The sequence below is a fragment of the Polypterus senegalus genome, chromosome 1 (genome assembly GCF_016835505.1).
Source record: "Polypterus senegalus isolate Bchr_013 chromosome 1, ASM1683550v1, whole genome shotgun sequence".
Classification (NCBI taxonomy): Eukaryota; Metazoa; Chordata; class Cladistia; order Polypteriformes; family Polypteridae; genus Polypterus; species Polypterus senegalus.
The window spans coordinates 236,159,422-236,186,078 of record NC_053154.1 but is presented as its reverse complement, the minus strand read 5'-3'; the positions used below and the strand labels follow the sequence as shown (position 1 = coordinate 236,186,078).

At 37.8% G+C, this 26,657-nt stretch overlaps 1 protein-coding gene across 2 annotated transcripts in view; it reads left to right on the top strand.

Annotated features, from left to right (window-relative positions):
* Positions 1-26,657, top strand: part of LOC120539918 (transcription elongation regulator 1-like protein) — a 742,345-nt gene that overhangs the window by 125,608 nt on the left and 590,080 nt on the right. For both annotated transcript variants that reach the window (XM_039770261.1, XM_039770271.1), the window contains exon 4: positions 17,197-17,377. In XM_039770261.1, the coding sequence (XP_039626195.1) occupies positions 17,197-17,377 (181 nt within the window). The remainder of the gene's footprint in view (positions 1-17,196; positions 17,378-26,657) is intronic.

The window sequence follows — 26,657 nt, the reverse complement described above, 5'->3', positions numbered from 1 at the left end:
GCTTTGAGTATATACTAATTTATGAAACATTATACAACTTTTAAAATCAAAACCAGCATGTTTTTCAACAGCAAGGAGGATTAATGAAGGTTTTAAGGTTTAAACTCAGTTAGTAATGAAAGCGAACAACTTTGAACGTCTAGGGAAAACTCAAAATCTCTTCAGGGGTACTACAGTAGATTGTGCTCAATAGAGATGCTGAAGAACAAGAAAAGCACAAAGGTATTGTCCGAGAAAAACTAAGAAATAATCATTTTACAATCCATCAATTTATGAATTGTCTGATTTGGATGCTAAAATTTCTTTAATACAGGCTCTTCACAAAGAAATTAGGCCTTTGAATTTAGCCAAGATAAGAATAAATCACCCATTAAAGGTCAAACAGGTCATCGAACAGTTTGATTTTTCACCATACAAAGCACATCACTGACAAGGGAAAATCAAGAAATGAAGCAAACAGTACGTCGTCATATTCTGTTACACATTATTAATGACAATTTGATGATTATTTTGATTACCTGAAGAAACAACCAGCTGCCCTTGAATTTCTTTATTTTTAGAGCTTTCAAAAACACCATATATAAGCACAGTTGAAATTAAAACCACAATATGTTTTGGAGATAACAGAAAAATAAAGATGGCAAACCAAAGGGAACAGTCAGTGGTATATATGTTCAGCTACTCCATCAAAACCAGAAATGAGGGAAAATACAATTTCAGGATGTGGGTTCAGGAAAAACAAAAACATGTACTTGCTGTAAACAGATTGTGTAGTAAACAACTTTATTAATACAAAACTATCACACTTTTGCTAATATACTGTAAGTGGCAACAATATGACAGCAGAAACATATGGAGGAATAATGGTAGGAAAATAATCACAAAATGTTACAGCAACATTTTGGAAGAAAAGTGGGAGTAGTATATAGAACCCTTAACACAATAATATATTGCAAGCTGTGTGTTCATTGTCTATGTGCAATATGGTTTAGTTGGTAATAACGCTATAGAATAATTACAAATTGGAAGATTGGTATACTCAAATGTTGGCAGTCTATCTGATCATGTTCAGCCCTGACGGGAGAGCGTTCCCCGTGTGGTTTGAAACATATATGGCTGTGATATCTCTGGCAATCAGCAGCTACCCTATAAAACACATGTAGCTCTGATCTCTCTCAAAACCATCAAATGTTACTCCTTAATCTGTAGACGATAATGTCTGTTGAACAATCAGGTATCAGTAGCTAAGCAGAAACAAGATACACTTCAACACATGGCAAGAGGTAGACCGTCTAAAATGTAGGCTGGCTCATGAGTGAGGAGGGACCACCCCCCCGCCTGTCCCACAGACTCTCTCTCGGATTTGCACAAATAAATCGGTACTGCAAGCGAACTGAGAGGAGTCGCAAAATCAACCGGAATGTTCAAGCAAATTATAGAAAAAAACTATCTAAATCTGTTAAGTAGTTTTCTTGTGAAATGTGGACAAACATACAGACAGATGTTGGCTTTTTTTATATATACATGTATACAAATTAACAAAATCTTAAGCAGGCCTCCTCGTGAACAAAAAAAAAGCCAAATATGGGCCCATCTACAGATTAAATAAATAAATAAATAAAAATTCTTTAATGGCCATCCCCCGAGGCACACTTTTTTTTCTCCTTCCTCTTTTCCTCCAGGAACTGTTTTTCAGGCTGAGGTGGAGCAAAATGGTTCCCCCACAGCGCTGGCAAACATAGGCCTCCACCTTCTTCCTTTGTTTGGGGGGGATACCTTGTTGTTGTACCAGCTCATCCGCCTCCTGCTTTTTCTTCCGCCGCCAGGTAGTGGTGCGGGGTACTGAAGTTCCCGCCGGTGGCAATGAAAGTGGAGGAATGGCAGTGTTGGGTGGCGGGTGCTTCATGTGGCACGGGGGTGGTGCCACATCCACGGGGCCCGCTGTGTCGCCTGACCGGACAGTTCAGGTGTGTCACAGAAGTGAAACTGTTCTGCAACAGACTCCTCGGGGCCCATCGGCCGTGGGCGTATGGCAGGGGTGGGTTCTGAAGCAAGGGCCGAGCTGCTTGGCAATGGCACAGCCATCTCCAGAGCCCACCGTATCAGCTGCCTGGTGCGAGCATAGTGCCTACAGGGACACAAAGCAAAGTAAGTCAGGGTGGGAGGGAGGAGAGGGACATGGTGGATCCCACTTGTCCAGTGAGTACTTACCATTGTCCAGGGTGTGCTGATTGAGGTGGAATAACTGGATATGTGCCTGGGCCATGAGTACCGGGTTTGTAAGGACTTTCTCCTGAATGCAGATGTAATCGCGCATTACAGTTGCCCAGCGGTTCACCCTCACTCCGCAGATGGTGGTTCCTTCGGGGTGAATCCTGGAAAGCTGTATACAAACGGTCTTCACAAACTGCTCTATACAAACGGCTGATGTTTGGCATCTGTGCGGCTTGTCTGCTTTGGCCGACCATAGACCTACAATCATTCCCAGAGGGCGACGATCTCCGCCACTTGCTGCTGTGTCACGTAGGCATGGTGACGCAGCTTCAAAAGACTGCAGAGCAGGTTTACCACGTGCTCGTAACCCAGGCCAGTGTCAGGTCCAAAGCTATTCTGTTGGGGGAGAGAGCAAAAGTGAGAAAGGGGAGTACTCATCAGATATTCCACAGGTATATCATGACTCATCGGGAGAGACTTACCGGATCGTGGGACACCTTTTGAATGGCCTCGTCTCCAGGGGAGGTCTGCTGGTCGGCTGGCCCAGACTGTGAGGTGCTGATGGCAGGGCACAACTGGGACTTCTCAGACGACAAGGGTTTGGATATTTGTCGGGTGAAGTCCTCCTCAAGGCTGAAGAGGGTCTTGTCCAGAGGTTCCTCTACCGACCCCTCGTCCTCTTTGAAGCCCTCACTGACACTATCGTCGTCTGTATCAGTCCCATCTGGAGCGTCGGGATCCCTTCCAATCACTTCCTCCAGCACTCGACTGGACTGCGAAAATAAGTACTGGATGCCAGTGAGCTCACCTGTGAAAAAGAGGGAACTGGTTTAACACTAGAATTACCAGAACCTACGAAAAAACTTGTAGATCCGTCCCACCTTAAATCGCTTCTCACCTCTCCGTCAGCATCTTTTTTCCTGTAAATGTGTGGATAAACAGCAAGCAGCCTGCTATCACATCCCCCCACCCCTGACAGTTTTCTCAGATCAAGTCTGTTTACCTGCGTGTCAGTTGCTTAGAGCTGTATAGAGTGAGAAGTCAAGCAAAATGACACCTTTTATAAATACTATATATCGTTATTTGGAACACTTGCATTTCATATGTGTTCCGTGTTTACAACGATCCATGTAGGCCGACAGCAGCATGTCATTGGGAATCTCGACGACGGAGGCTGCTGCAGAGAGAGCGAGGCAGTGGGGGCAACAGTGGTGGTTTTGGGAAGGGAGGAGGTTGCTGCTTCCTTCAGCTCGTCTCTCCGCTGCACATACAGCTGGAACGCATACATCTTGGTCCCGACTTTGGTGGTCTGGCGCTGAAGCCATTTGATGAATCTGCGTTGGGGTACAACAGCCAGAACAATAACAAGTGAACAAATGCAAGCAGCGTCCCACTATCTTGCTGTGCCCTTCCCCTAGACCTCACCCAAAAGTCTCTCACCTCTTGGCCTCCCGATCTTCTGCATCGTAAAGGGCCTGAAACGTCAGGTGTCTGTGTTCGCTGAAGCCGACGAGACTCTTGCCCTCATCCAGGGTCCTGGCCGACCTGTCTCTCTCCCGTCGATGACGGATGGCCATCTTCATGTTGGGAAAGAGCCAGACGTGGGACTCCAGGGCGTACTTATTGCTCGCCAGCGGGCTATCCGACACCTGGCAATCTTCGCGCTCCCTGAGATGGGTTGCCAACACCATGACTGCATAGCCGAGGTCATGGGTCAGCAACCATTTAAAAATTTGACCCCCGGTACTGTTAAACTGGAGCTCGCTGGCGCTGCACACAAGCTTGGAGTCCCCAGGATCACCACCTGCTGCCCGCACGCGTCTCCTGGCCTGCTTCCTGACCATCTCTGCCAACTTTACCCTGAACGGCACAGAGCCGCTCAGGCTGTATGCCATGGTGACCTGGATCGCCTCGGCGGAGGCCTTGGGTGTCATTTCGCCAGAGGTCTGGCAGCAGAACTGTGGTACAGGGTTCAAGCTGGATAAATTAGACAAACCAAGAGAAAGTTACAGTTCCATTCCAAAGTTTTACAACACCTCTGTTTTTCTTCAGATTTAACCAGCTGGAATGCAATGTGCGACCTGAAAGAGATCCGTAGGAAACTGGCAAACGTTTACATTTAAAGTTTAGGTTACCAAAAACTGAAATTAAAAGAAATTTAAGAAAATTACAAATTGACCTTCAGGGAACAACTAATAGGTTACAACCTACATATAGTCTGCATCAAGCGATGTTTCCTCCAACAGAGATAAAGTAAAGAGTAACTGAGCATGCAAAAAGAAAAAAGGAACAAGGGAACAACAAGACTATAAGCTGCCTGCTTTTAGCAAAGTCTATAAGCACCAAGCCCGATATTCCAAAACTTTTTTGAATTAACCGTTGTGTTATTTCAACCTATGGATACTTACAGGTTAACACTGCAGGTGATGTTGGGTCTATTAAAACAACACAATCAACCAGTATGTCAATTAAAGAAAGAAACCTTTGTTTTAAGAGGAACACTGCTACTACAGGCAAACACTCACGTAGGAACAGTACTAGCAGTCATGGTAAGAAATACCAGAAACAGTTAATTCTAAAAGAGTAAAGGGACACAAAAAAAATAAATAGATATAATGGGTAGTAGTAATAATAGTACTGACTGTTTTTTAAGGCCTTTAATTAATATTACAACTACCTCGTTACACTGCAATTTCCTATTGTTAGCATTATTATTATTTATTATTAACAAACATAACTATAACACAATTCTGTCCATACTATTTACAGATATTTATATAACTGAAACTAGTTTGCTAAAGAAAAATAGAATACTTTCACTAATATGTGCAAAACATAAATTCTCATTAGATTAAACTACATCTCTTTTATTTCACTTCACTATAATCCTTGTGTACTAATAGTAACAGCAATAGTACCATATTAATAGTACCAGCGTGCCCACTCAGTCTCAAGTGCTTTTAAACCACATCTATATGCTGTATTGTTCCGACAATACAGTTCCGACAATATTCAGACAATATTTTAAATATTAAAATTAATATCCCAATGTCAATGATTGGTTGACAGATGTAATACAAACATAAGACCTCAACTAAAAAGGAGTCACCTAACACAAATGTATCTGTTATGCCCTCCAGATTCTATTTATCATTTGAGTTGCATTGGATAAAAGTGTCTTCTATGCAAATAAATGTAAAAGTTTTCCAAGTCTTATGCTGAAGAATGACTTATTTGAAATCTTGTATTAAAAATATTTTTAATGAATTTGTGTTATAGCAGATTAGAATTTTTGCCAATGTGATATGATTTTAGTTTTAACTATAGTGAAATTACAGAGTTGAATATCCATATTTAGTACATTGCAAAACTTAAAAATTGCAGTATCATTGCACTCGACTCCCAAGTATTACTACAGTATATATTATACTAGCAGAATACCCGCGCTTCGCAGCGGAGAAGTAGTGTGTTAAAGAAGTTATGAAAAAGAAAAGCAAACATTTTAAAAATAACGTAGGATAATTGTTAATGTAATTGTTTTGTCATTGATATGAGTGTTGTTGTCATATCTATCTATTTATATATATATATATATATATATATATAGCAAAATACCTGCGATTGGCAGCGAGAAGTAAAAAGAAAAGGAAACATTTTAATAATAACGTAATATGATTGACAATGTAATTGTTTTGTAATTGTCATGAGTGTTACTGGCATATATATATATATATATATATATATATATATATATATATATATATATATATATATATATATATATATATACACACACACACACAGACACATATATAAACATATATATACATATAAACATATATATACATATACATATATATACACATACTGTATATATACACACACACATATATACATACTGTATATACAACATATACATATCTACATATATACTGTATATACACATATATATACAAATCTACATATATATATCTACATATATATATATATTAGGTGGGACTCGATTAAAAAATTAATCCAATTAATTAGAGGCTGTGTAAGAATTAATCTTGATTAATCGTATGTAATCGCACACGAATTTGCCCCAAATCACAAATGTTTTTTTTTTTATTTAAAACGGTTTTAGTGGGCGACAGAATCAAATAATAGACATGGACATGAATATTGTAAACTGAAGCTGTTTTAATTTCTGAAAAAAGCTTTTAAACTGCATTTGAATTCAAAACAGAAACAAAAATATCATCCCTGGTTAAAATTGGGCAGACTTAAAAATAAAGTGGTAGTTTAAGTACTTTAAGTACATTTTCAGAATAGTATTGTCTTTAAATAATAATAACCAAAATTTCACCATAAAGTGCAGTTTTTCTTCTTAAAAAATAAGTCAGAAACATAAAAGGTAATTTGACCAGCTTACTCTTTAAACTCTGAGTAACATTAGCCAAAATTATTTTGTACATTAGGCTAAAACAGTGTGATCATTGAACATTTTGTAATTAGATGTAATTAGAATTACTAACGGTCACGGAAGTCCAATGATCCCCAGTAAGAGCCACAAAGTCCGCTTTCTGTAATGCATCTAATTTTGCTTGCTTTTCAGTGTGCACAAAACCATGCTTTTATCAAGGCTTCGCTCGGGTAGTCGAAATGATCAGTCGTAGGAACGCGCTTTATTCCGACTCTAACATTTTTGTAGCTGTGATGTGTGCATCAGTGTAATGGATGTACCAGGAAATCATGCATTGACAAAAGTTCCCGCTTGCTTGGAATTGAAAGTGTGATTAAATGCGCTATTTTTAACGCTGCTATGGAGTACATGCATCGAAGCTTCTCAGCTGTGCTTGTGCTAAGAAAGGGAAAATTTTAAAAATAACGTAACATGATTCTGCTAACCTAATATTTTTTCATACGCCCCAAACCAAGGAGATGCTAAGGTAAAATGAATCGGTAGCGCAGCACATAGTCAGTACATCCCTCTCGGAATCGAACCTCGAATGTCGGCGTTAGAGGCTTAAGACTCTACAATTAGCCACAGCGTGTGGCTTGTCTATGCTAAAGTATGTATTGTAGATCGGGTATATATATACATTATATATATATATACCCGTATCGCAGTGGAGAAGTAGAAGTTATGAAAAAGAAAAGGGAACATTTTAAAAATAACGTAACATGATTGTCAATATACAGTAATTGTTTTGTGAGTGTTATTGAATGTTGCTGTCATCAAGGATTTGATTATCATTATTTCTTTCAATCAGGCTCGTATTTGTAGGATGTGTTCAAGTTACATTCCGTGTTTGTCAATCGCTGTAAAGATAAGAGGTTTCATTCATCGATTAGTTCCTTACTGCATCAATAAACAGCTCGTCTTCCTTTTATCTGTGATGTGACAAACTGCATGCACGGGTTTTTTTACACTGTCTTCCTTTAGCGGGACATTCACTTTTTCCACCGTGTGCTTTGTTTCCGCAGTAGCTGCACTTATGAATATGATTGTATGTATAAGACGCCTCATCTTTTTTGCTGCCTTCTCAATTGTGTAATTCGGTTTTGTTCAGCACTCTTTGGAACTGTTGCTTTTGTCTGTGCACTGCGCCAGTTCACGTGAGCCGCTTGGTGTTCTTGCATCGAAGGTTCCCAGCTGTACTGGTGCCATCTCGTAATGTCAGCTAAGACCCGGCACTTAAAAGTTTCTCTCGCAGTTTCAATGAGTTTGTGCCAAACACCACCCTGACCATCTCATCTTCCTCTGCATAAGCACAGTCCTTCACACGTGAATATTTACCGGCAGTGTTTGTATTGGATTGCCGCTGATGGACGGCCTTATATGGGCAGGCACTAAATTACAAACGCTAGTGGTAGCCTATGAACTTAATTTAATATAAACTTACGGTTCACGCCGTGCTTTGTTTCCGCAGTAGCTGTACTTATGAATATGCTTGTATGCATCATTTGCTTCATAATGTTTTTCTGCCTTCTCAATTGTGAAATGGCGTTTTGTGCTCATCGCTGGAGTTCTTCCTTGTTCTCTACGTATTTACGTAGGAGGCGTGATGATGTCACACTAAACTCCCCCCCACCCATCTCCAACTCAAGACTCCATTACATTATATGGGAAAAAATAGCTTCCAGTTATGACCCTTATGCGTAGAATTTCGAAATGAAACCTGCCCAACTTTTGTAAGTAAGCTGTAAGGAATAAGCCTGCCAAATTTCAGCCTTCTACCTACACGGGAAGTTGGAGAATTAGTGATGAGTCAGTGAGTGAGTCAGTGAGTGAGTGAGTGAGGGCTTTGCCTTTTATTAGTATAGATTACTGGGTCCTTGGAAGTACTTAAAGTCCAATAAGCAGTGGAATGAATGTTCATACTCGGCATATTGCAAAACAATTGCTAGGTAATGATACATTAGTCATAACAAATCAGCATAGCACACTTTTATCTGACACTAGCTGTGTAATCGCTCTTACAAACTATTGAAATCGTCAGAAAAAAAATTGAAATGCAGAGTCTGCAGTTTCACTTTACTGATGTGCTCACCCTCCTTGTCTATCAATGGCTATGTGAGTTTCTCTCTCGTTTGTCTTTTCTCGGCGGTTTCACTTTGGCAATGGAGTCAATTTCTTTCAGCTTCATGCTGAAGCCTCGTACTTCTTTCTTCTTCCAACTCTTTAACTTGGGTCTGACATGCCGGCTCTTTGCGGTTCATGCTGTAGCCTCGCACTTCCCAGCCGGATAGACAGACACACACTTCCACGTGTACACTTTTATATATAAGATTGTTATCAGGGAAAAACTTTGTGATACTGTGATCACCAGAGTGCCCCTCTTTCAGGCTTGAAGTATATGCCTAGCTTCTTATAGATTTTCAATTCCCAGAAGTAAAATTTGCTGGTCTATTTCACTGTCTTTGTCAACTTCATGCTATTATTACTCTGTGCAAATCCAAGTTTTCTGAAAGAAAAGCTTCTAAACATTATTAATGTTTACAGTATACACTGCCTTAGTTGTTACAATGCCCTTTTACCATAACTTTTAAATATTGACTTCAATTGAGGTAGCCTATTAGCATTATGTTTACCCCAAGAAAAATGAGCCAAAAACACTGAATGTAATAAAAATGTTATTGCATATAACACAAATACCAAAAATGATAACATAAATGCCATAGAAAGGTATGTTTAGTGTCCACTGCTGTACTGATGCAGGTATAGTACATGTCCTTCGTGTGACATGTTTTGAGACAGTAGTCACCAATGTAAAGCCTGATGATGCAGTCAGGACACTAGAAGTGTATTTCTTTGCATACTTTTTGTATATCTTTTCTGTTGTTTGCACATGATAGGATAGGATGTCAGTGTGTAATCCGCACGAGTGACAATCTCTGTGTTACTGTAGGCTGCCTTTCCTCTGAAACAAACATTGCTGCATTGTGAGCAATTCTTAAGGGAATGATGTCTATCTTCTCCTTATCCTTGCTTGTTCACAATTGTTTTGCCTTTTTGTTATGCAGCTACTGTCTCATGGAACTGAAGCTTCATGTGACCGAATTCACAGGAAATGTTTGGTTGTGCAGTGCTGTATCATGCATCAGTTTCATTTTACGTGTCAGTATTTGATGATCAGTTCCTATCATCATCACTATTGCTTGATTCAAACGATGGTTCAGTTTTTAGTTTGTTCTAAAACTGCATTTATGGCTTTTTGTTTGCCATTGTGTTTTTTGTTGTAGGCAGTGTCCCAATCACGAATGTTTATGAGTTATCTTAGAATTACCATAAAGTGGCAGAAAGCATAGAAATATTCATGATTTTTTGCAGCATGATATTATTTCATCCAAAAGATTTATTCAGGCTTAAAACTATAAAGCGTATCATTACACTCTTTCTGCCGCCCACTACATCCCAGTCAGACTCTGATGTAACTAATTGCATAGTCACACTCAAGGTTACTGCTAAGGATAAATCATATATGTATCCATCTGATGACAGTATATCTAATCAGTGTTGAATCCTAAATTATTCTCCACATTAGGACCTTTCTTAATAGTTTTTGATCAGTTTGTTCATGTTTTATGCTTTGTTCACCATAGTTAAAAGCACATGCATTTGTGTTTGTGCAATGTTAATAGCAGTAATTTTAACCAAAATTTTCATCCTAATATTGCTTATGCTGTATATGTCATTATGGGGGACTAAATCATGACTATATACTATTTTAATTGGAGACCTGGTGGATATCCAAGGTCTGGATGATTTTATGCAGTTGATGAAGCCAAAATGCTGTACACAACTAGATAGTCTCTGACCAGTGCTTTTTTCTTTTGACATTGCCAAGTCCAAAATACTCATTAAGCAGACCACATTAAGTACAGTGTTTTAATTTGCTCAGTTTTATTTCAGTCTTTCATATTATTTAAGCACCAATGAAAGTTTGCCAACCATAACTTTTTTCCATTTAATATTTTAAAAAATGCAATTAATATTTAGGCATGCCAGTTATACCACATGCAAAAAGATAAAATTGGTGATGTGTGGAAATTGTATTTACTTATTATGGATACAAATGTAACTTACTCAAACTGTATGTATTTTAGAGAAAATTGTTTATTTTGGAATGTATTAAGTAAAAGGGTATTTGAATGCTTTTATGTAATATGCTTATAAAATATCTTTAAAACAAATTCAAAAGGAAAAAGAAATAAAATGGTACATTACAGACATTTAATTCAGTTTTAAAGCTGGATATTTATTCATGCAGTATGCTTGGTTTTATAGGTAGAGAATAATACATTTCTATGATTGAATTACTGTAGTACTACTGTATTACTGTAGTTATAATGTAGTATTACTGTAGTTATACTGTGAAAATAATTTCAAATATTTTAGAGATGTTATCATTTATCATCATTTTCACTTCACTGATCATAAAGGTAGTTGCTGTAGCAGTGCGCTAAGCTTACAAGGTAATTTTCTCTTTCAGGAAGTTCTCCTGGGCAACTGAGAGAGATACTCCCATGAGCATGTCCTCGGTCTGCCCCTGGGTTTTTTTCTCAGTGGGTCATGCCAAGGGTCATATTCTTAATACATGCCCCAGCCAAAACCTGTGTAATCTAAATCCAGAAAAGCAGCTATGCCACTCCAAGGTCATTTTACAATATTTTCTTGCCATCCACACCCTGTTACATACATTGAGTCCAGGATTCCCTATACAGGAACCTCATTTTGGTTGCTTGTATTCTTGATGTCATTTTCTCAGTTTTGTCCAAGGATTTACTTCCTATGTTAATACCACAGTTCAGTACAACTTGTGCAACTCTGCTCCCACTGCATTAACTTGATGTTCAATCTCATTGCCTCCTCTTTCCTTACTTATGAACAACTGTGAGGTACATGAATTTCTCCACTTAGGATTAGCTAGTCTCTTTTATTGGACACAGACACAGTTATGTCCAGCCTATCCTTGCTGTGTTGTTGAATGGTTTGCCACAACTCTTTAAAATCCACCCACCCACCCACAGAGTTTTGCTTAGGTCACTGATGTAGCTGTTGCCATTTTGGGTTTTGGTATCTCTCATTCAAATTTGGAGATGTGTTGGTTAACATAAAACTAGATAAAATGCAGCTTTCTTTAGCTTAACAGATTTCCATACCCCTGGTATCTACCATTGAATTCTAAAGTTGCTGTCATGACAGGCAATACCGTTTGGCCATAGATCTTTGAAGGTGTCTCTACTGCTGAGATCTTGAACAGGGTCCATTCAGACTTTTTGTTCCTGTTTCTATAGATGCAGGATATAGTTTTCCATTTGGAACTTATCCATAGAAAGGTATCTACTAGTCATTTTCTGTAAACCATCATAACCTGTTTGTGTTTTCCAGGTCTGTACATTATGTGTTTAATGTATGAGCCAGCTCACCAGTGAAAGGGGTCAAAGTGACAACTTAGCACCACTTTTTGCTCAGAACACACAAGCTTAGTTTCGGTAATTCATCTATGAAGTTGGGCATTGCTTTTTGACTGAATGTGATGTGGTACCAAATATACTCATGGGTAGTCTTTTGTTTTCCGACATGGTGTTTGTTATGAACAGTCCATAAGTAGCACAGAAATCCAATAATAGCTCAACCCATGAGTTCAGATCATACAAGGTATTTCTCCCAGTAAATCTCTTTTTCCTCAGAAGCATTCTGTTGGACTACACAGGCATTAGATCAGAGTAGAGCAATGAATCTGTTGTCTTGGAACTGGTGCAAACACCAACTGTACATTACACAATCATACAGTATGTATGTATTCCTGTTCTGGGTCTCTCCTGTAACATAGTTCTAGTGTAGAAAATAGACCATCCTTTAATGAAAAGTCTGTTTCTAAAGCCAGTGTTGTGTGTAGAACTGCATCAGACCATGTTTGCCCAGTAGTTTTCAACCTCTTGCATGTCATTTGGCTCCCTCTGCCACAGAGAAGTTACATTCTACATCTACAGACAGTTTTCATTGGTAAGTTCTAGTATTGACATTGCACTAAATCCTTATACCTCATGGTGGCTTTCCTGGTCTTTTTAGAACTAAAGCAATATGAGATATGTGGAACACCTGGCAAGCACCACTCCTAACCCAAAGTCCAGGAGTAGGCCCCATTTCCCTAGATCCCAGCAAGTTTGGTTTTAATTTAATCAAGCCTGTCCTGAAAATCAGTGATTGAGTGATCGTTGTCTGGCCCTCTTATTAGATCAATTTGCCATTAGTAACCCTATCAGGTTGTACATTGTTAGATTTGTTTAATTATTATTTGCCAACTTAACAATAGACTTCCTGGAAAAAAATAGAAATTAAGTCAAAACTATCGAATGTACTGTCTTAATTTAAGACTACAAAATGTCAACAAAAGTTCAGAAGCAATGTCTCCATGACCAAACACAACTTTGTTAGCTGGAATGTTATAGGTCTAAATCAAGAACATGAGAGAAAGAAACAATTCTCCCACCTAACAGCAATAAATGCTAAAATAGTATTTTTACAGGAGACCCACTTGTTAATCAAAGATCAGTTTTGGTTGCACAAAGATTGGACTGGGCAAATATTCCAGTCTAGCTATGCAAATAAAACTAGAGGTGTGGAAATTCTTATACATAGAACAATTTCATGTGTAGTATCAGATGTAGTATCTGATTCTAAAGGGCGATATGTGATCGTCATGAGTTATTTAAGTGATTTTGATAAATATATACGCACCCAATGTCGATGATAGAAACGTCATCCAAAATGTATTTGCATCCAATCCTAACATGAACACTCATAAAATTGTAATGGCTGGAGACTTTAATTGTGTTTTAAATCCAGACCTGGATAGGTCTCTTGCCACAGGGGTGATGACATCTAACACAGCAAAAACAATTACACAGTTTGTACTTGATCACAACTTATCAGACCCCTGGAGATTTCTAAACCCAAACTCAAGAGCATATTCCTTCTTGTCACCAGTACATCACTGTTGCTCAAGAATTGATTATTTCTTTATAGATAAGTTTCTTGCCCATGATTAAATCTTGCAAGTACAACGCTATTGTTATCTCTGACCTCGCCTCTTTCATTAGGGAGCTCAAATTATTATGCCAGACATACTCATCTCACAGCTGGCGTTTTGACCCACTTTTATTAACAGAACTGTGTAGAATTTATATCTGAGCAAATCGATTTTTTTTAGAGACAACTACATCCTCAGAGGTCTCTGCAGGAATCCATCCAACTATTATCCAACCTGCTATATACTAATTACAGGGTCACGGGGGGTCTGCTGGAGCCAATCCCAGCCAACACAGGGCGCAAGGCAGGAAAAAAACCCAGGGCAGGACGCCTCTCTGCAGGAATACTCTGGGAATCTCTGAAGGCTTTCTTAAGAGGATAGATTATTTCAAATCTCTCCCACAAAAATAAATTGGAAACCAGGAAGTCATCAGAGATCAAGAACATGCCAGGTTTCCAAATGAGGCAAAAGACATGGGAAAAGACATGCTTTGCTTTCAGAACTCAACCTCTTGACAACAAAAGAAATGGAACAACTTATGTTTAAATTGTGACTTCATTACTGTGAGAGAAGGGTAACCTTAGCTCAACAAATCCACAATCAGGAAGTTTGCAATGCACCAGTAATTACCAACATAGATGGAGATGACACTGAACACACATGAAATGTATGTATTCCAAATGACGATGTACTTTTTTTTACCCTATAAAGCTCCAGCATTTCACTCGAAGATAAACACTGAGCACTGAGAGACTTCTTTGCGAAATGAACTGCAGCAATGGGCGGGGGGATAGGATATCAGGCTGCTTGCTGCTTGTCTTAATCAACACATTTACAGGATAAAAGCCACTGACGGAGAGGTGACAATGGATTTAAGGTGGGCCGGATTTACAAGCTTTCTCGTAGGCTGTGGTAAGTCTAGTGTTAGGCAGGACTTGCATAGATGGTCCACTTTAGCTTGAAGAATTAACATTTGCAAGATAAATATCCTTCCTAAGATGCTGCTTCTATTTCAAAGCATTTCCATATACAGTACATTAAGAAATATTTTTTTTAAGAATTTAGATTCAATCTTAACCTCATCTATTTGGGACTCAAAATATCCACATATCCAAAGTGTGACCCTGCAAAGATCTAAGGCTGAAGGGGGCATGGCTCTACCTAACTTTAAATTTTATTACTGGGCGGCAAGTATACAAGCTATAAAAACCTGGACATTGACAGAAATACAAAGTAGATGAACACACACAGGCTTGGTCTGCAATAGAAATAAAATACTGCAATACTTCTTTATATTCCTTCCTTTATACCCAAGTAAATACAAGTTATTGTCAATATACTAACAACCCAATTGTGCTTTATTCACTTAGATTATGGAACCAATGTAGGAAATACTTCAAGATAGGGAAGCTTTAATCTGTGATACCACTGTACGATAACCACCTTTTTCCACCCTCTGAAATGTACACAATTTTTAATGTTTGGAAAACATACAGGGTTAAATCACTTAGAGACTTGTACATAGAAAATGTCTTTGCATCCTACAAACAATTACACTCCAAATTTAACTTTCCATCAACACAATTCTTCAACTACCTCCAAATTAGAAACTTTGCTGAACAAAATCTGCCCAGTTTTCCTCACATCCCACCTACTTCTGTTCCGGAAGAAATATCGATCAGTCTTGATGACTCAGACAGCATTTCTGTAATATATAAAACATTTTAAACTCCTTTCCTTTTAAAGTTCCCATAGTACAGTCAGAAATGGATCTCTTACTCAACATTTCAGAAAAGGAGTGGAAGGGAACCAATGCCAAGAATTCACTTTAGCACCATATGCACAAAGCATGCAATTTATTCAACTGAAAATCTGTTATTGAGGTCACCTGCCTTGTTTAAAATTGTCCAAAATGTTTCCAGGGTAAGAACCAACCTGCGCATGTTGCAATTGAGCTCGTGCCTCATTGGGCTGTATGTTTTGGGTATGCACCAAATGAACATCATTCTGGACCAAAATCCGTCCTGATCCATTAACAGCTGTGTTTGGTGTACTCCCAGATGGGCTTAACACTTACCAGTTACCAGAACCTACGAGAAAACTCGTAAATCTGGCCCACCTTAAGTCTGTTTGCACCACTCCGTCATCTTCTTTTGTCCTGTAAATGTGCCGATTAAGACAAGCAGCAAGCAGCCTGCTATTCCATTGCCCCCACCATCGCAGAACGTGCACAATATTCTCCCAGCTCATGCCTTGATTGATTATCTGAGAGTGAAATGCTGGAGTCCAAAGATCACACATTCCATAGTTTATGCCTACATTTTGTAACATTTATTACTAGAATATTAAAAAGTTTCTGTTTTAACAATGTGTTTACAAAGATTACTGTAGAAACGGAACACACATGAAATGCATGTGTTCCAAATAATGATCTATTATTTCCACTCTAAAACTCCAGCACTTCACGCCCAGATAATCAAACAAGGCATGAGCTGGGAGAACTTTGTGAACGTTCTGTGGCTTGCTGCTTGTCTTAACGGCACATTTATAGGACAAAAGATGCTGACGGAGAGGTGCGAACGGATTTAAGGTGGGCCGAATTTAGGAGTTTTCTCGTAGGCTCTGGTAATTGTAATGTTAAAGAGAAGAAAGACAAGCAAACTGTAATTGCCTTTACTTTACTATTGTCACATAAACTTATTTTGCACCTCTTTTAAGTCAGTGGGCAACTGATGATATATACTATTCGAAACTTGAAAACATTTAATTCTTACTTAGGGGATTTTTTCAAAACTTTTTTAAAACCTGGCAAGATCTAATCAATAAGATTTTACAATAAGCATTTAAATAGGGGAAAAGGATTTTCTCCTCCTTTTTTTACTCTGGCTGTTGGCCTTGCTCTCTTTCTCATGGGTGGGGGTTGATTTGAATTTAGTTTTGTCAGTTTTGACTTGCTTGTATGGAATGTTACTTGCTTTTAAAAAATTCAATAAAATGTTAAAAAATATATTATTTGAAATACACTGCTGTTTTAACTTTCTGAACTGTGAAAGGTTATATTAAAAAATGAAAAGAGTGCTGTTTTTGCATTTTACAAAAATCATTTACTACTATTTCTCTGAAATCGGCAGAGAATCTCTAGTTGTACATTCAGGGTGATCAATCAGTTTTAATGACTGCTTTATAAGTGTTGGGTTCATTGGAGGTTATTCCCAAAGCAACAGGTGAAAACAGACTAACTTCTCAGAAATTTTGTAACAACACTCTACCATTTAGGAATTCATGGAGTCATACAGAAGTATTCCTGTATTGGGTGATGACGGTTTTTTGTTTCCAGCCCTATCATGCAGTTAAAAATGTAAAATGTAAATTGCATTAAAGGAGGAAAACAAAAACAAAGTTCTGCTTGGATGGCTTGGAGTGAATATAAGACCATGAATATATTTACTGTGTGTTTCAGGTATATTTGAATAATGCACTCACAGTTGATTCTACGTGGATAACTCCTGAAGAGCTAAGAATCTTCCAAAGGCATGAAAAACCCATTCTGATGACGAATCAAGTAGCTAGAAGTATATGCAGGCCAGCTACTGCTTCCAGAAATTTCCATACACTGCTAGTAACACCTCATCCTCTATCAGGTTAGTGTTAAAATTGATTACATATAACATGTCTACAAGCATAATCTTCTTAACTCCATCACTGGCCAGAAATTGAAAACAGTACGGTCTATAATGTAAGCAGTAGAAATGTATCTGCCATTATTTTTGAAGAAATGTTATGCTGATCTATTGTAGACTGAAACCACAACTATGTTGTATTTCTTTTTAAATAAAAGTAATGCATAGTATAAGGCTTTATAGCCCAGCAAAAATGTGAAATACTTCAACATGATAAGATAAGCAATTTTGACAAGAAATGCTATACAGCATTTCACAACAGAACAATTTATAGTGACACATGTTTCCATGGTAATGGTACTGTAAGCTGAAAACCTTGCCTATTGGAATTCATTAAGTGATTGCAGGGCATCTATAAAATGTTAACAGTCTATTGTGTTTTACTTATAAAAAGGTAATTGATTTCTCGTGCACGTTTGGAACTGGAGAATAAGCCCTAAATTGTTTTTTAAATATTCAGCTACAGTTATAGTGTAATAATGGTTTGCATGGTTAATTTGTTTGTCAGCACTCCACAGACTTGAATTTAGGTGATCAGAACGAATTAAGTACAAATTAAGTTTAATTTTTAGAAACCTCTAAATGTTCAATACAATCTTTTTTCCACTATCGTACTTTAAAATTTTTTATGTTCTCCTATTTTCAAGAGAAACACTTTTTGAAAAAGCCTTTTAACATTGAAAAAGTATTTCCATTTAAAAGAAAAAGCTTCTTACTGTTTTATCCTGTTAATACTTTATCTTACACTTATCTCATTTGTGCATTGGTCCTGAGTGACTTCTTTGCAGCTGCCTTACTAAGTATTGCATACTGTAATTACTTACACCAGTATTCTAGCTGCACAGTAATTACATATTGGCAAAGCAAAATAATGTGTTTATAAAGGCATAGGTTCAATAATGAAAAGGGGTGGCATGTTGAGCCGGTGTTTAATGTTGCCACCTGGTAACCTCAAGATCACTGTCACTCTGTCTGTTGATTTTGCTTATTCTTATTGTGTTTGTGCGGGTTTTTCTTCCAGTATACTGATTTTTTTGGTTGCTTCCTCTACAACCTCTTATTAGATGGTTGAATGGACTTATTACAAATTGCTAAAAGTCCTATATTCCCTTAAATTTAATTTATAATACATAACATTGAATATTCTTTAATGCTGAAAGATTTTGCAGAATTATGAATTTTATATGTAATAGCCTTAAAAGTGAGTACCCCAGATCATTTACACAGGAATGTAGACATACATATAACAAAACTTATACAAATGTTTCATTTAAATACTGATGCTGCAGTTGCTATGTAGGACATGACATTATCCATTTCTTCCCAAGTTCTGTCTTAGCAAGCCTTTGCCAGATACTCTTAAAATCAGCTTCTTTTTCAGTGGACCTCTCTTTGAAATTCAGCCTTCGTGACCTACCTGATAAGACAATCAATACAAGACCATGTAACATTGCAGGGACATTTCTCATGAATGGCATGAGCTGGACTCCCAAGTGTGAACAATAACTCAAAGATAAGTAACATTGATGGACAGACGTTTGCACCAATAGTCAAGCAAAAAGATGGGCCCCCAAGAAACCATTAGCAAGACCACTATTACTTCCTTTAAAAACCTCAAACACACCTTAACTCATTGCTTCCTCCATTAAGATCACTGCTTGACCTGGCTGTAACTTCTGCTGCATAGCAGAGACGCTAGTGCGTATAGGGTAACCAGGGCAGGACTGAAGAAATGGAATATTGGAGTTGGAAGAGGGGTACCATTAAAATGATTGCTAAGATGCCCAAGCAGATGAATATTGTACATGTAAAGCAATGTATTCATCTTGTTGAAAATGGCAAATGACTGATCACGAGTTGTTCAAAAGGCTTGATTTTGCTAGCAACAGCAGGATTGACACAGTGTGTTTGAACATCACAAAGAAGGTGCATTACCTCCTACAACCAGAAGGTGTGAACAAGGCAAAGATGGAAACAAGCTCCTAAATAAAAAGAAAGAAAGTGTGCTGAAGATCCTTCCATGTGTATGGAGAAAGTCGACCAGGAAAGGAATAAAGCCTTACTTACACCAGAACTGTAAGTACGCCCACTTTGATTCCAAGAACTAATAATTCTAAATTAGTAGTTATGAGAAAGGTATCTAATGTATTGTTGCATTCGTGTAACTATAACTAAAGTGTAACAATATTTGTGATTAATAAGTTCTAGCTTAGTTGTATGTCTTCCTAAATTCAATAAGAAAGTGCAGAGCAGCAACTCACACCCATGTGCACATTGAAACTCTGGGTGGGGGAGGGGTTAGTTAGCACAGCCACATGACACTTGCAGCCAATAAATGCTTCATAACCAGATAAAGAACTTATCCTTCTTAAATAGGTGAATTGAAAGATCAAAATTAATAAGTTATGTGCCTTTTTATATTACAGGAAAAAAATCTAAGGCAAGAAAGAGAATTCATAAGTTATGTGCCTGTTTCTATAGAAGAGAAAAAGTTAAACTAAACTTTAATAATTTTATGTTTTGTTGTACAGTATAATAATATTCTGTTATCCTCATGTAATAAATTGTATTCTGTTTATTTCAACAAGCATTTTTGGGTTATTTGTGAAACCAAGTCTTTCACAACATCAAAGAACAACAGAGAAAGTGTAATGTGTAATCTGAATTGCATGCTGTGTATGCATGAACACTTGATTGTGTGAGTAATACTGACATTTAGATGTTTTTAAATGATACATTTGTTGCAACTATCACTAGTAAAGTTGTGTGGCTCAATTTGCTAAAGCATTATAATAATGGCTGTAATGTCCATGAATGATAGTTTTCATTAAACAATACTTTTCTAATTGCAAAAATTCTTACACTGTGATGCTAGTTTATAATTATTCTTCTACAGATGAAGACAGTCAAAATCCCCTTAAGTTGTATCCAATCCTGTAACATTTTTCCCCTGAACATGTGAACCCAGCATTAGTCAGTTAAAATAATGATGCCCCACCCCTGGTAATTTATATCATCAGTCAATAGTGTTTAAAGGAACAACTAATAGACCTGGGGGCTGTTCCACAAAGCGAGCTTATAAAATCGAGGATTATTTGTAATAGCCTCGCTTGAGTTAGCCTAACAGTTCACTTCAGGCTCATTGAGTTCCACGAACAAAATTCAGGTGTATTTAATCTCCGCTAATTCAAGCCAAGCTTGATAAGCGAGGCTCGTGCGCGCCCACGCGATATAAAAGGCAGCCTTGTTAATCGATGCTGGATAAGTAAGAATGGAAACTAAGGAAAGAGCTGCGTTTTTTTCGCAGGCGGAGCAAGAATTATTATTACAAGCCTATGAGGACTACAAAGCTATAATAACTAGAAAGGGGAACACGAGCTGTATTATCAAAGCTCGTGAGGCTGCATGGCAGAAAATAGCTGACAAGTTAAATGCATAAGAACATGATTTTAGTAACTTTTGTGTTAAGGATGTCAAACTATTTAAAAACTAAATGAGAACAGTTTCAAGCCTTCAAAATGTATAGTCATTAAAATTTCCTTTTACATATGCATTTTGTTACCAGTTGTAAGGTACTTTAAACTGCACAGGCTACTACAATGTCACACGCTCTGTCTGGTGTAACTCTGAGATGCCGCAGGAAGTTAAACCTGGATTTTAACTGTCCAAATGTCATTTCAAAGCGTGCCCTTGTCTTACAATGGGCATGGTTGAAATGTCTTTCTGCTTGTGTTGCAGGATCTGTATATGGTGTGAGAAGAAACGGTAGACATGGGTATCCTCTGTCACCAAGCAGCACACCAGGAAAAATTCCTATAATGGAAAGTAGACACATTAGACTGTAGTATAATAAACTATAGTATATTTGTGAATTTTAGTTGACTTGCCTTGTCTGAGGCTTTGAGCCAGTGAAGACTCGCAAAAAATTCTGGCATCATGTACTGATCCTGGCCATTTTGCCACAATGTTTGAAATTAGATGTTCAGCAGTGCATACCATCTGAAACATTTTAGGAAATGGTAATGACATACATTGCTAATGTTGGACGACTACACTTTCACCTCTTGTATATAAATGTGAGATATTATCAGTACTTACCTGTACATTAATACTGTGATATGATTTGCGGTTTATGTAATCAGGCTCTGTTGGACCTGCTGGAGCCTTTATCCTCACGTGTGTACAGTCAATGGCTCCAATGACGTTAGGAAAACCTGACAAATTAAATTCAGTTACTTATCAGGTAATGATTTATGTGCTGTAAATGAGTAGATGTTTAAAGATTAAGCACCATTAATTCCAAAGAAAGTTTCCTTAATGGCAAGAATTCCTTGGTGGCCAGGAAAGGTAATGAATATATTTAAAAAGGACTTTAATGCAACGCAAACCTTCCTGATTTCACGGCACACTGTAGCTTTGCTTAAATGTTCAGCATCCCCCACACTGTACAGAAATGAACCACTGGCAAAATAATGCAAAGCGATACACAAAGACTGTGCAACTGTAAGGGCTTTAGAGCGACGTGTGTTTTTAGAAATGTAAGGTTCCAATAACTGACACAAATATGCAATACTGTGTCTACTAAATCTATAGCCAGATAAATAATCATCCAAAAATGCAACGGATCTATCTTGGGCCGAAGTAATTGTGGAACCTGTTGCCTTAAAGCTCTACGAATGAGCCTCGCTCTCTCATCAACTGGATTATGAATAAATGGGCACGCCATGGTTATTCATGTAAAAGCCTTCAATGTACTCCTTGTCATTTTATACTTTCTAAGTAATTAGAATCGCCTGCATGTAATCTGTAATAATTTTATATTGGAGGGTCGATGTGTGCGAAAGAGGGAGAGAACAGCAGCAGAATAATCCCTGCCCCACAGAATGTCGTGCTGTGACATCACATGGCTTGTCCAATCATATTCATCAAGCTAAGCTAAGCTTCACAACTAACCTGCCACGGAGCAGGCTTGTCCAAGAGCATATGTTGACATAGTAATTAAGCGGAGCTTCAGGTTAGCCTCGTTCGTGGAACCGAATTTGGAGAAATTAAGACGGGATTATCGAAATAAACCTGGATTTTGAGGTTAGCTCGCTTCGTGGAACAGCCCCCTGAGAATTGTAGACATCACCAAAGTCTATTTACTATAACACTTGCCCTTACTATTCTTAATGCACTTCACCACATCTTTTACAACTAGAATACTGAAAGAATGTTTATGCTTTGTTTTTAAGGTTTTTCCACAATATTTTTTTGTAAGTGTTTTATCATTCATCATATCCTTTTTAAGTGTTACTCTCGTACTTTCATAAGCCCTATGGGTAATATGGAATTGTCTGCCTTTTATGCTTCATACATGTGCTTTGTTCATTTGCAACTTTTTTTTAGATTCTTATTTATTCACCTTAAGTTTCTCTTTAATTTCTAAAAGACTCTAAATTCTGGAGTAAATTTGTCCTACATTGTACATAATACAGGTTTAAATCTACTCCACTGCTTCTTGACTCTCAAAACATTTAAGTTTTACCATAGTTTTTTTTAGACTATGCCAAATTGGCTCAACATTTGACCTATTAAAATTAAATTTACAGTTTTAGTTTTTGAGTAGGTGGTTTGCAAGAACAGCCTGAAATGTACAGTATTATGTTATGGTCACTAGAGCCTATTGATTCGATTACCTCTACTTCTGAATTATGTACTGATTATACAGAATATTAGGCAGACCTCTCTCCTTTCATTTGTGCTTCAACATACAGAGTTAAAAAAACAAATATCTATAAAATTGTATTTTTGTATTCTGAATGTTGTGTTACGTTAAAGTCATTTTTTCATTAATTAATCTTGAGCTTGTTAAACTGTTCTTTGAGGTCTTGTAGTTTGGTAAATTCACTTTCACTTTTGTTTTGTACCAGTGTAAATTTTGGACTTTTTTTATTTTTATGTTTGATTTTTGCAATTCAATTTTGTTTTCTAAAGGACACTTCATTTTGTTAATTCATTACTAAGTTGCTGTGGCCTGTTATTAAAGGGTGTGGGCTGTCATCAGAATAGCCATGTTTTGGCTTCAATGCTTGTTTGCTTTTGACAGTTGCATTTTCAGGCTACCTATCCCTGTTGACTGTCAGATTTTCATAGAGTTCCAATACAGTATGGTTATCCTAGTAAATGTATATTTAGTTTAATTTACCCATTTCTATAGTATTTTCCTCTGAGCTTTTTTTTTTTTTTAAATACTAGCTATCTTATATTCCAGTGGGTTTCTAGTTGAATTTAGATATCCTAATTAAAATTTAAAGTTAAAGCAGACACTCATTCAGATTCTCTTTTACATAAATTACAACTCTCTTACCTTTCTAATTTTGCCTATCTCTCCTACGATTGCATCAAAATCTTTGTTATACTCATAATATTTCTTTTATTCAGACAGGTTTCTGTTGTTTCTGTAATATCATTGGATTAGGATACTAGTACTGATGATAATAGACAGTGTGCAAGTTTTAGCTTGCATTTGCATCAGACTGATACTCGTCTGTCTCTACCTCACCAGCCTGGAGTCTCCTTCTGTTTCACTCCAGAAGTACACACCGTCTCTCTAAAGGACATTTGGACATGGTCTTCCAGTTCTTTACTTCATTTCAAGCTAGCAATTTCCTCCTCAAGTTCAGCACCCCTGAATTTGAAGTGTTGGATTAACTGATAACTCCAGCATATGTAGGCCTCCTGGAAGCAGGCATACTGAAACAAACCCTCCTGAAAGTTGATATCATATAGGACTTGCATTGTATTTTAATGTCGTCTTTTAAAAATGTATTTGGATGACTGTTAACTATGAAAGCTTGGAAAAATATAAATTTGTGTTACTTTGCAAAAGAATTGTGTTATTTCACAAAAGTATTGCATTATTTTGCAAAAGAATTACATTTTTTCACAAAAATGCTGCCTTCTGGTATGGCTAAATTAATGCCCGCGTGTGGTTTGATCTTATAGTTACAGGAATTGTTGGAGAGTTTAACACTAGAATTACCAGAGCCTACTTAAAAACTCGTAATTCCGTCCCACCTTAAACTGCTTCTTAAATCCCTTCACACCTCTCCGCCAGCGTCCTTTGTTCTCTAAATGTGCTGATAAAGAGAAGCCGGCTATTCCATCCCCCCACCAATTTAGAACGTGCACGAACTTCTCTCAGCTCATGCCTTGATTGAGTATCTGGGAGTGAAGTGGAGTTTTAGAGTGAAATAATAGATCGTTGTTTGGAACACACGCATTTCATGTCTGTTCCGTTTCTACAGTAATCTGTGTCAACACATTGTTAAAACAGAAACTTTTTTATATTCTAGTAGTAGATGACAAAATGTAGGCATAAACTATATAATGTATGAAGCCTGAAGTCCAAATAGCAAAGAAACATTTTCACAAGAATAACACAATTGCACTTTTATTCAAAATATAACTGCAGAAAGAAAAGCGCCTTTAACATGCGACATTGACACCAGTTTACTATAACTGACTCTGTGGTTCAATAGATACAGCCCCGCTTACCAATCAAGGGTCACGGGTTCGATCCTGCCTCTCCTTTTGAGAAGTAAACTGTTCTTAGTCTTACTGTTTTAGAATAAAACATACATTTGATTTCAGTCTGTAACAGCCGTGCAATTTATGATCTTTGTAAAGGTTAGCTTTTTTTTTTTATTCACTTTTCACTCTCTCAGTCGCTCAGAATCAATCCATACAACCCCATCTGACACGGCTGTTTTCACTAAAGACGCTTATAGCTCTGCAGTGTACCACGATGCATACTAACGCCCCGGTTCTGACACACAAACGCTGGCGAAGCTGCCTTCTTCGTATCTCACCGCCACTTGCTTTTCAGTTTTATTGAGTGTTCCTGCCAGTCCCCGCATGTTGCTGTATGCTTTTTCTTTTGCACCCCAGGACATGCAGAAGAAAGAATGGTAAAGACCAGTAACTTCGGCGCTATATGCAATCATCAGACACTCCCCATCTGCCCGTGTCGCTCAAACACAGGAACATATATTGGTGTAAAAGTATAACAAAAGTGCACTTTTATTCAAGTGCACTTTTTCCATCGCCTTTTCCTGTAAGAAGCAATGTACACACTTCTCTCTATGCTGTGGTTTCTATTACACACCTGAAAGAAAGACAATATATGTGAAAATATAATCGCACTAATGCAATATTATTTGAAAACGAACAGCGTCAGATCGGGTGTGAATTTATGCAGGAACTGGAAATTCTCTGATGGGACCTTCCCCAGGGAAGAAAGTACAGTGTCAGGTGCTCATTCAGTGTAATAGAAACCATAGCACAGAGAGGTGTGTACACGGCAACAAGTACACGGTCGTAAATGTAGGAAGGACGGTCCTTGGGTGTGTGGGAACTGTTAATATTTGAATGTGATGATTTTATATAGCACGGAATGAAAATCTTCACTTCTTAGCATTGCACCATGCAAGATGTCGTATCAATCGCCTACTGTAACTTGCTTTCTTTTTTCTTCGGTTATACAGGTAGTTTTGAATAAAAGTGCACTTGTTTTGTTTGCGAAATGAAGTGTCTGCGTGCACTTTTCGTGGCATTACACGTGTATTTTTTGAGCATGCCCGCTTGAGCAGTATAAAAGTATTGAAAAGTATAACAAAACAACGGGCAGATGGAGAGTGTCTGATGATTGCATATAGCGCCGAACTTACTGCTCTTTACTATTCTCTCCTCTGCGCCCTGGAGTACAAAAGAACAGAGAGCTATAGCTCTGTGCTGTACCACGATGCATACTAACGCACCCCACCGGTTCTGACACACAGACGCTGGCGAAGCTGTCTTCTTCGTATCTCACCGTCACTTGATTTTCTTTTTATTCAGTTTTATTGAGTGTTCCTGCCAGTCCCGATCTGATGTTGCTTTCAAGTATGCTGTATGATATATTTTCACATATATTGTCTTTCTTTCAGGTGTGTAATAGAAACCACAGCATAGAGAGAAGTGTGTACACTGCTTCTTACAGGAAAAGGCGATGGAAAAAGTGCACTTGAATAAAAGTGCACTTTTGTTATACTTTTACACCAATATATGTTCCTGTGTTTGAACGACACGGGCAGATGGGGAGTGTCTGATGATTGCATATAGCGCGGTTGGTCTTTACCATTCTTTCTTCTGCATGTCCTGGGTGCAAAAGAAAAGCATACAGCAACATGCGGGACTGGCAGGAACACTCAATAAAACT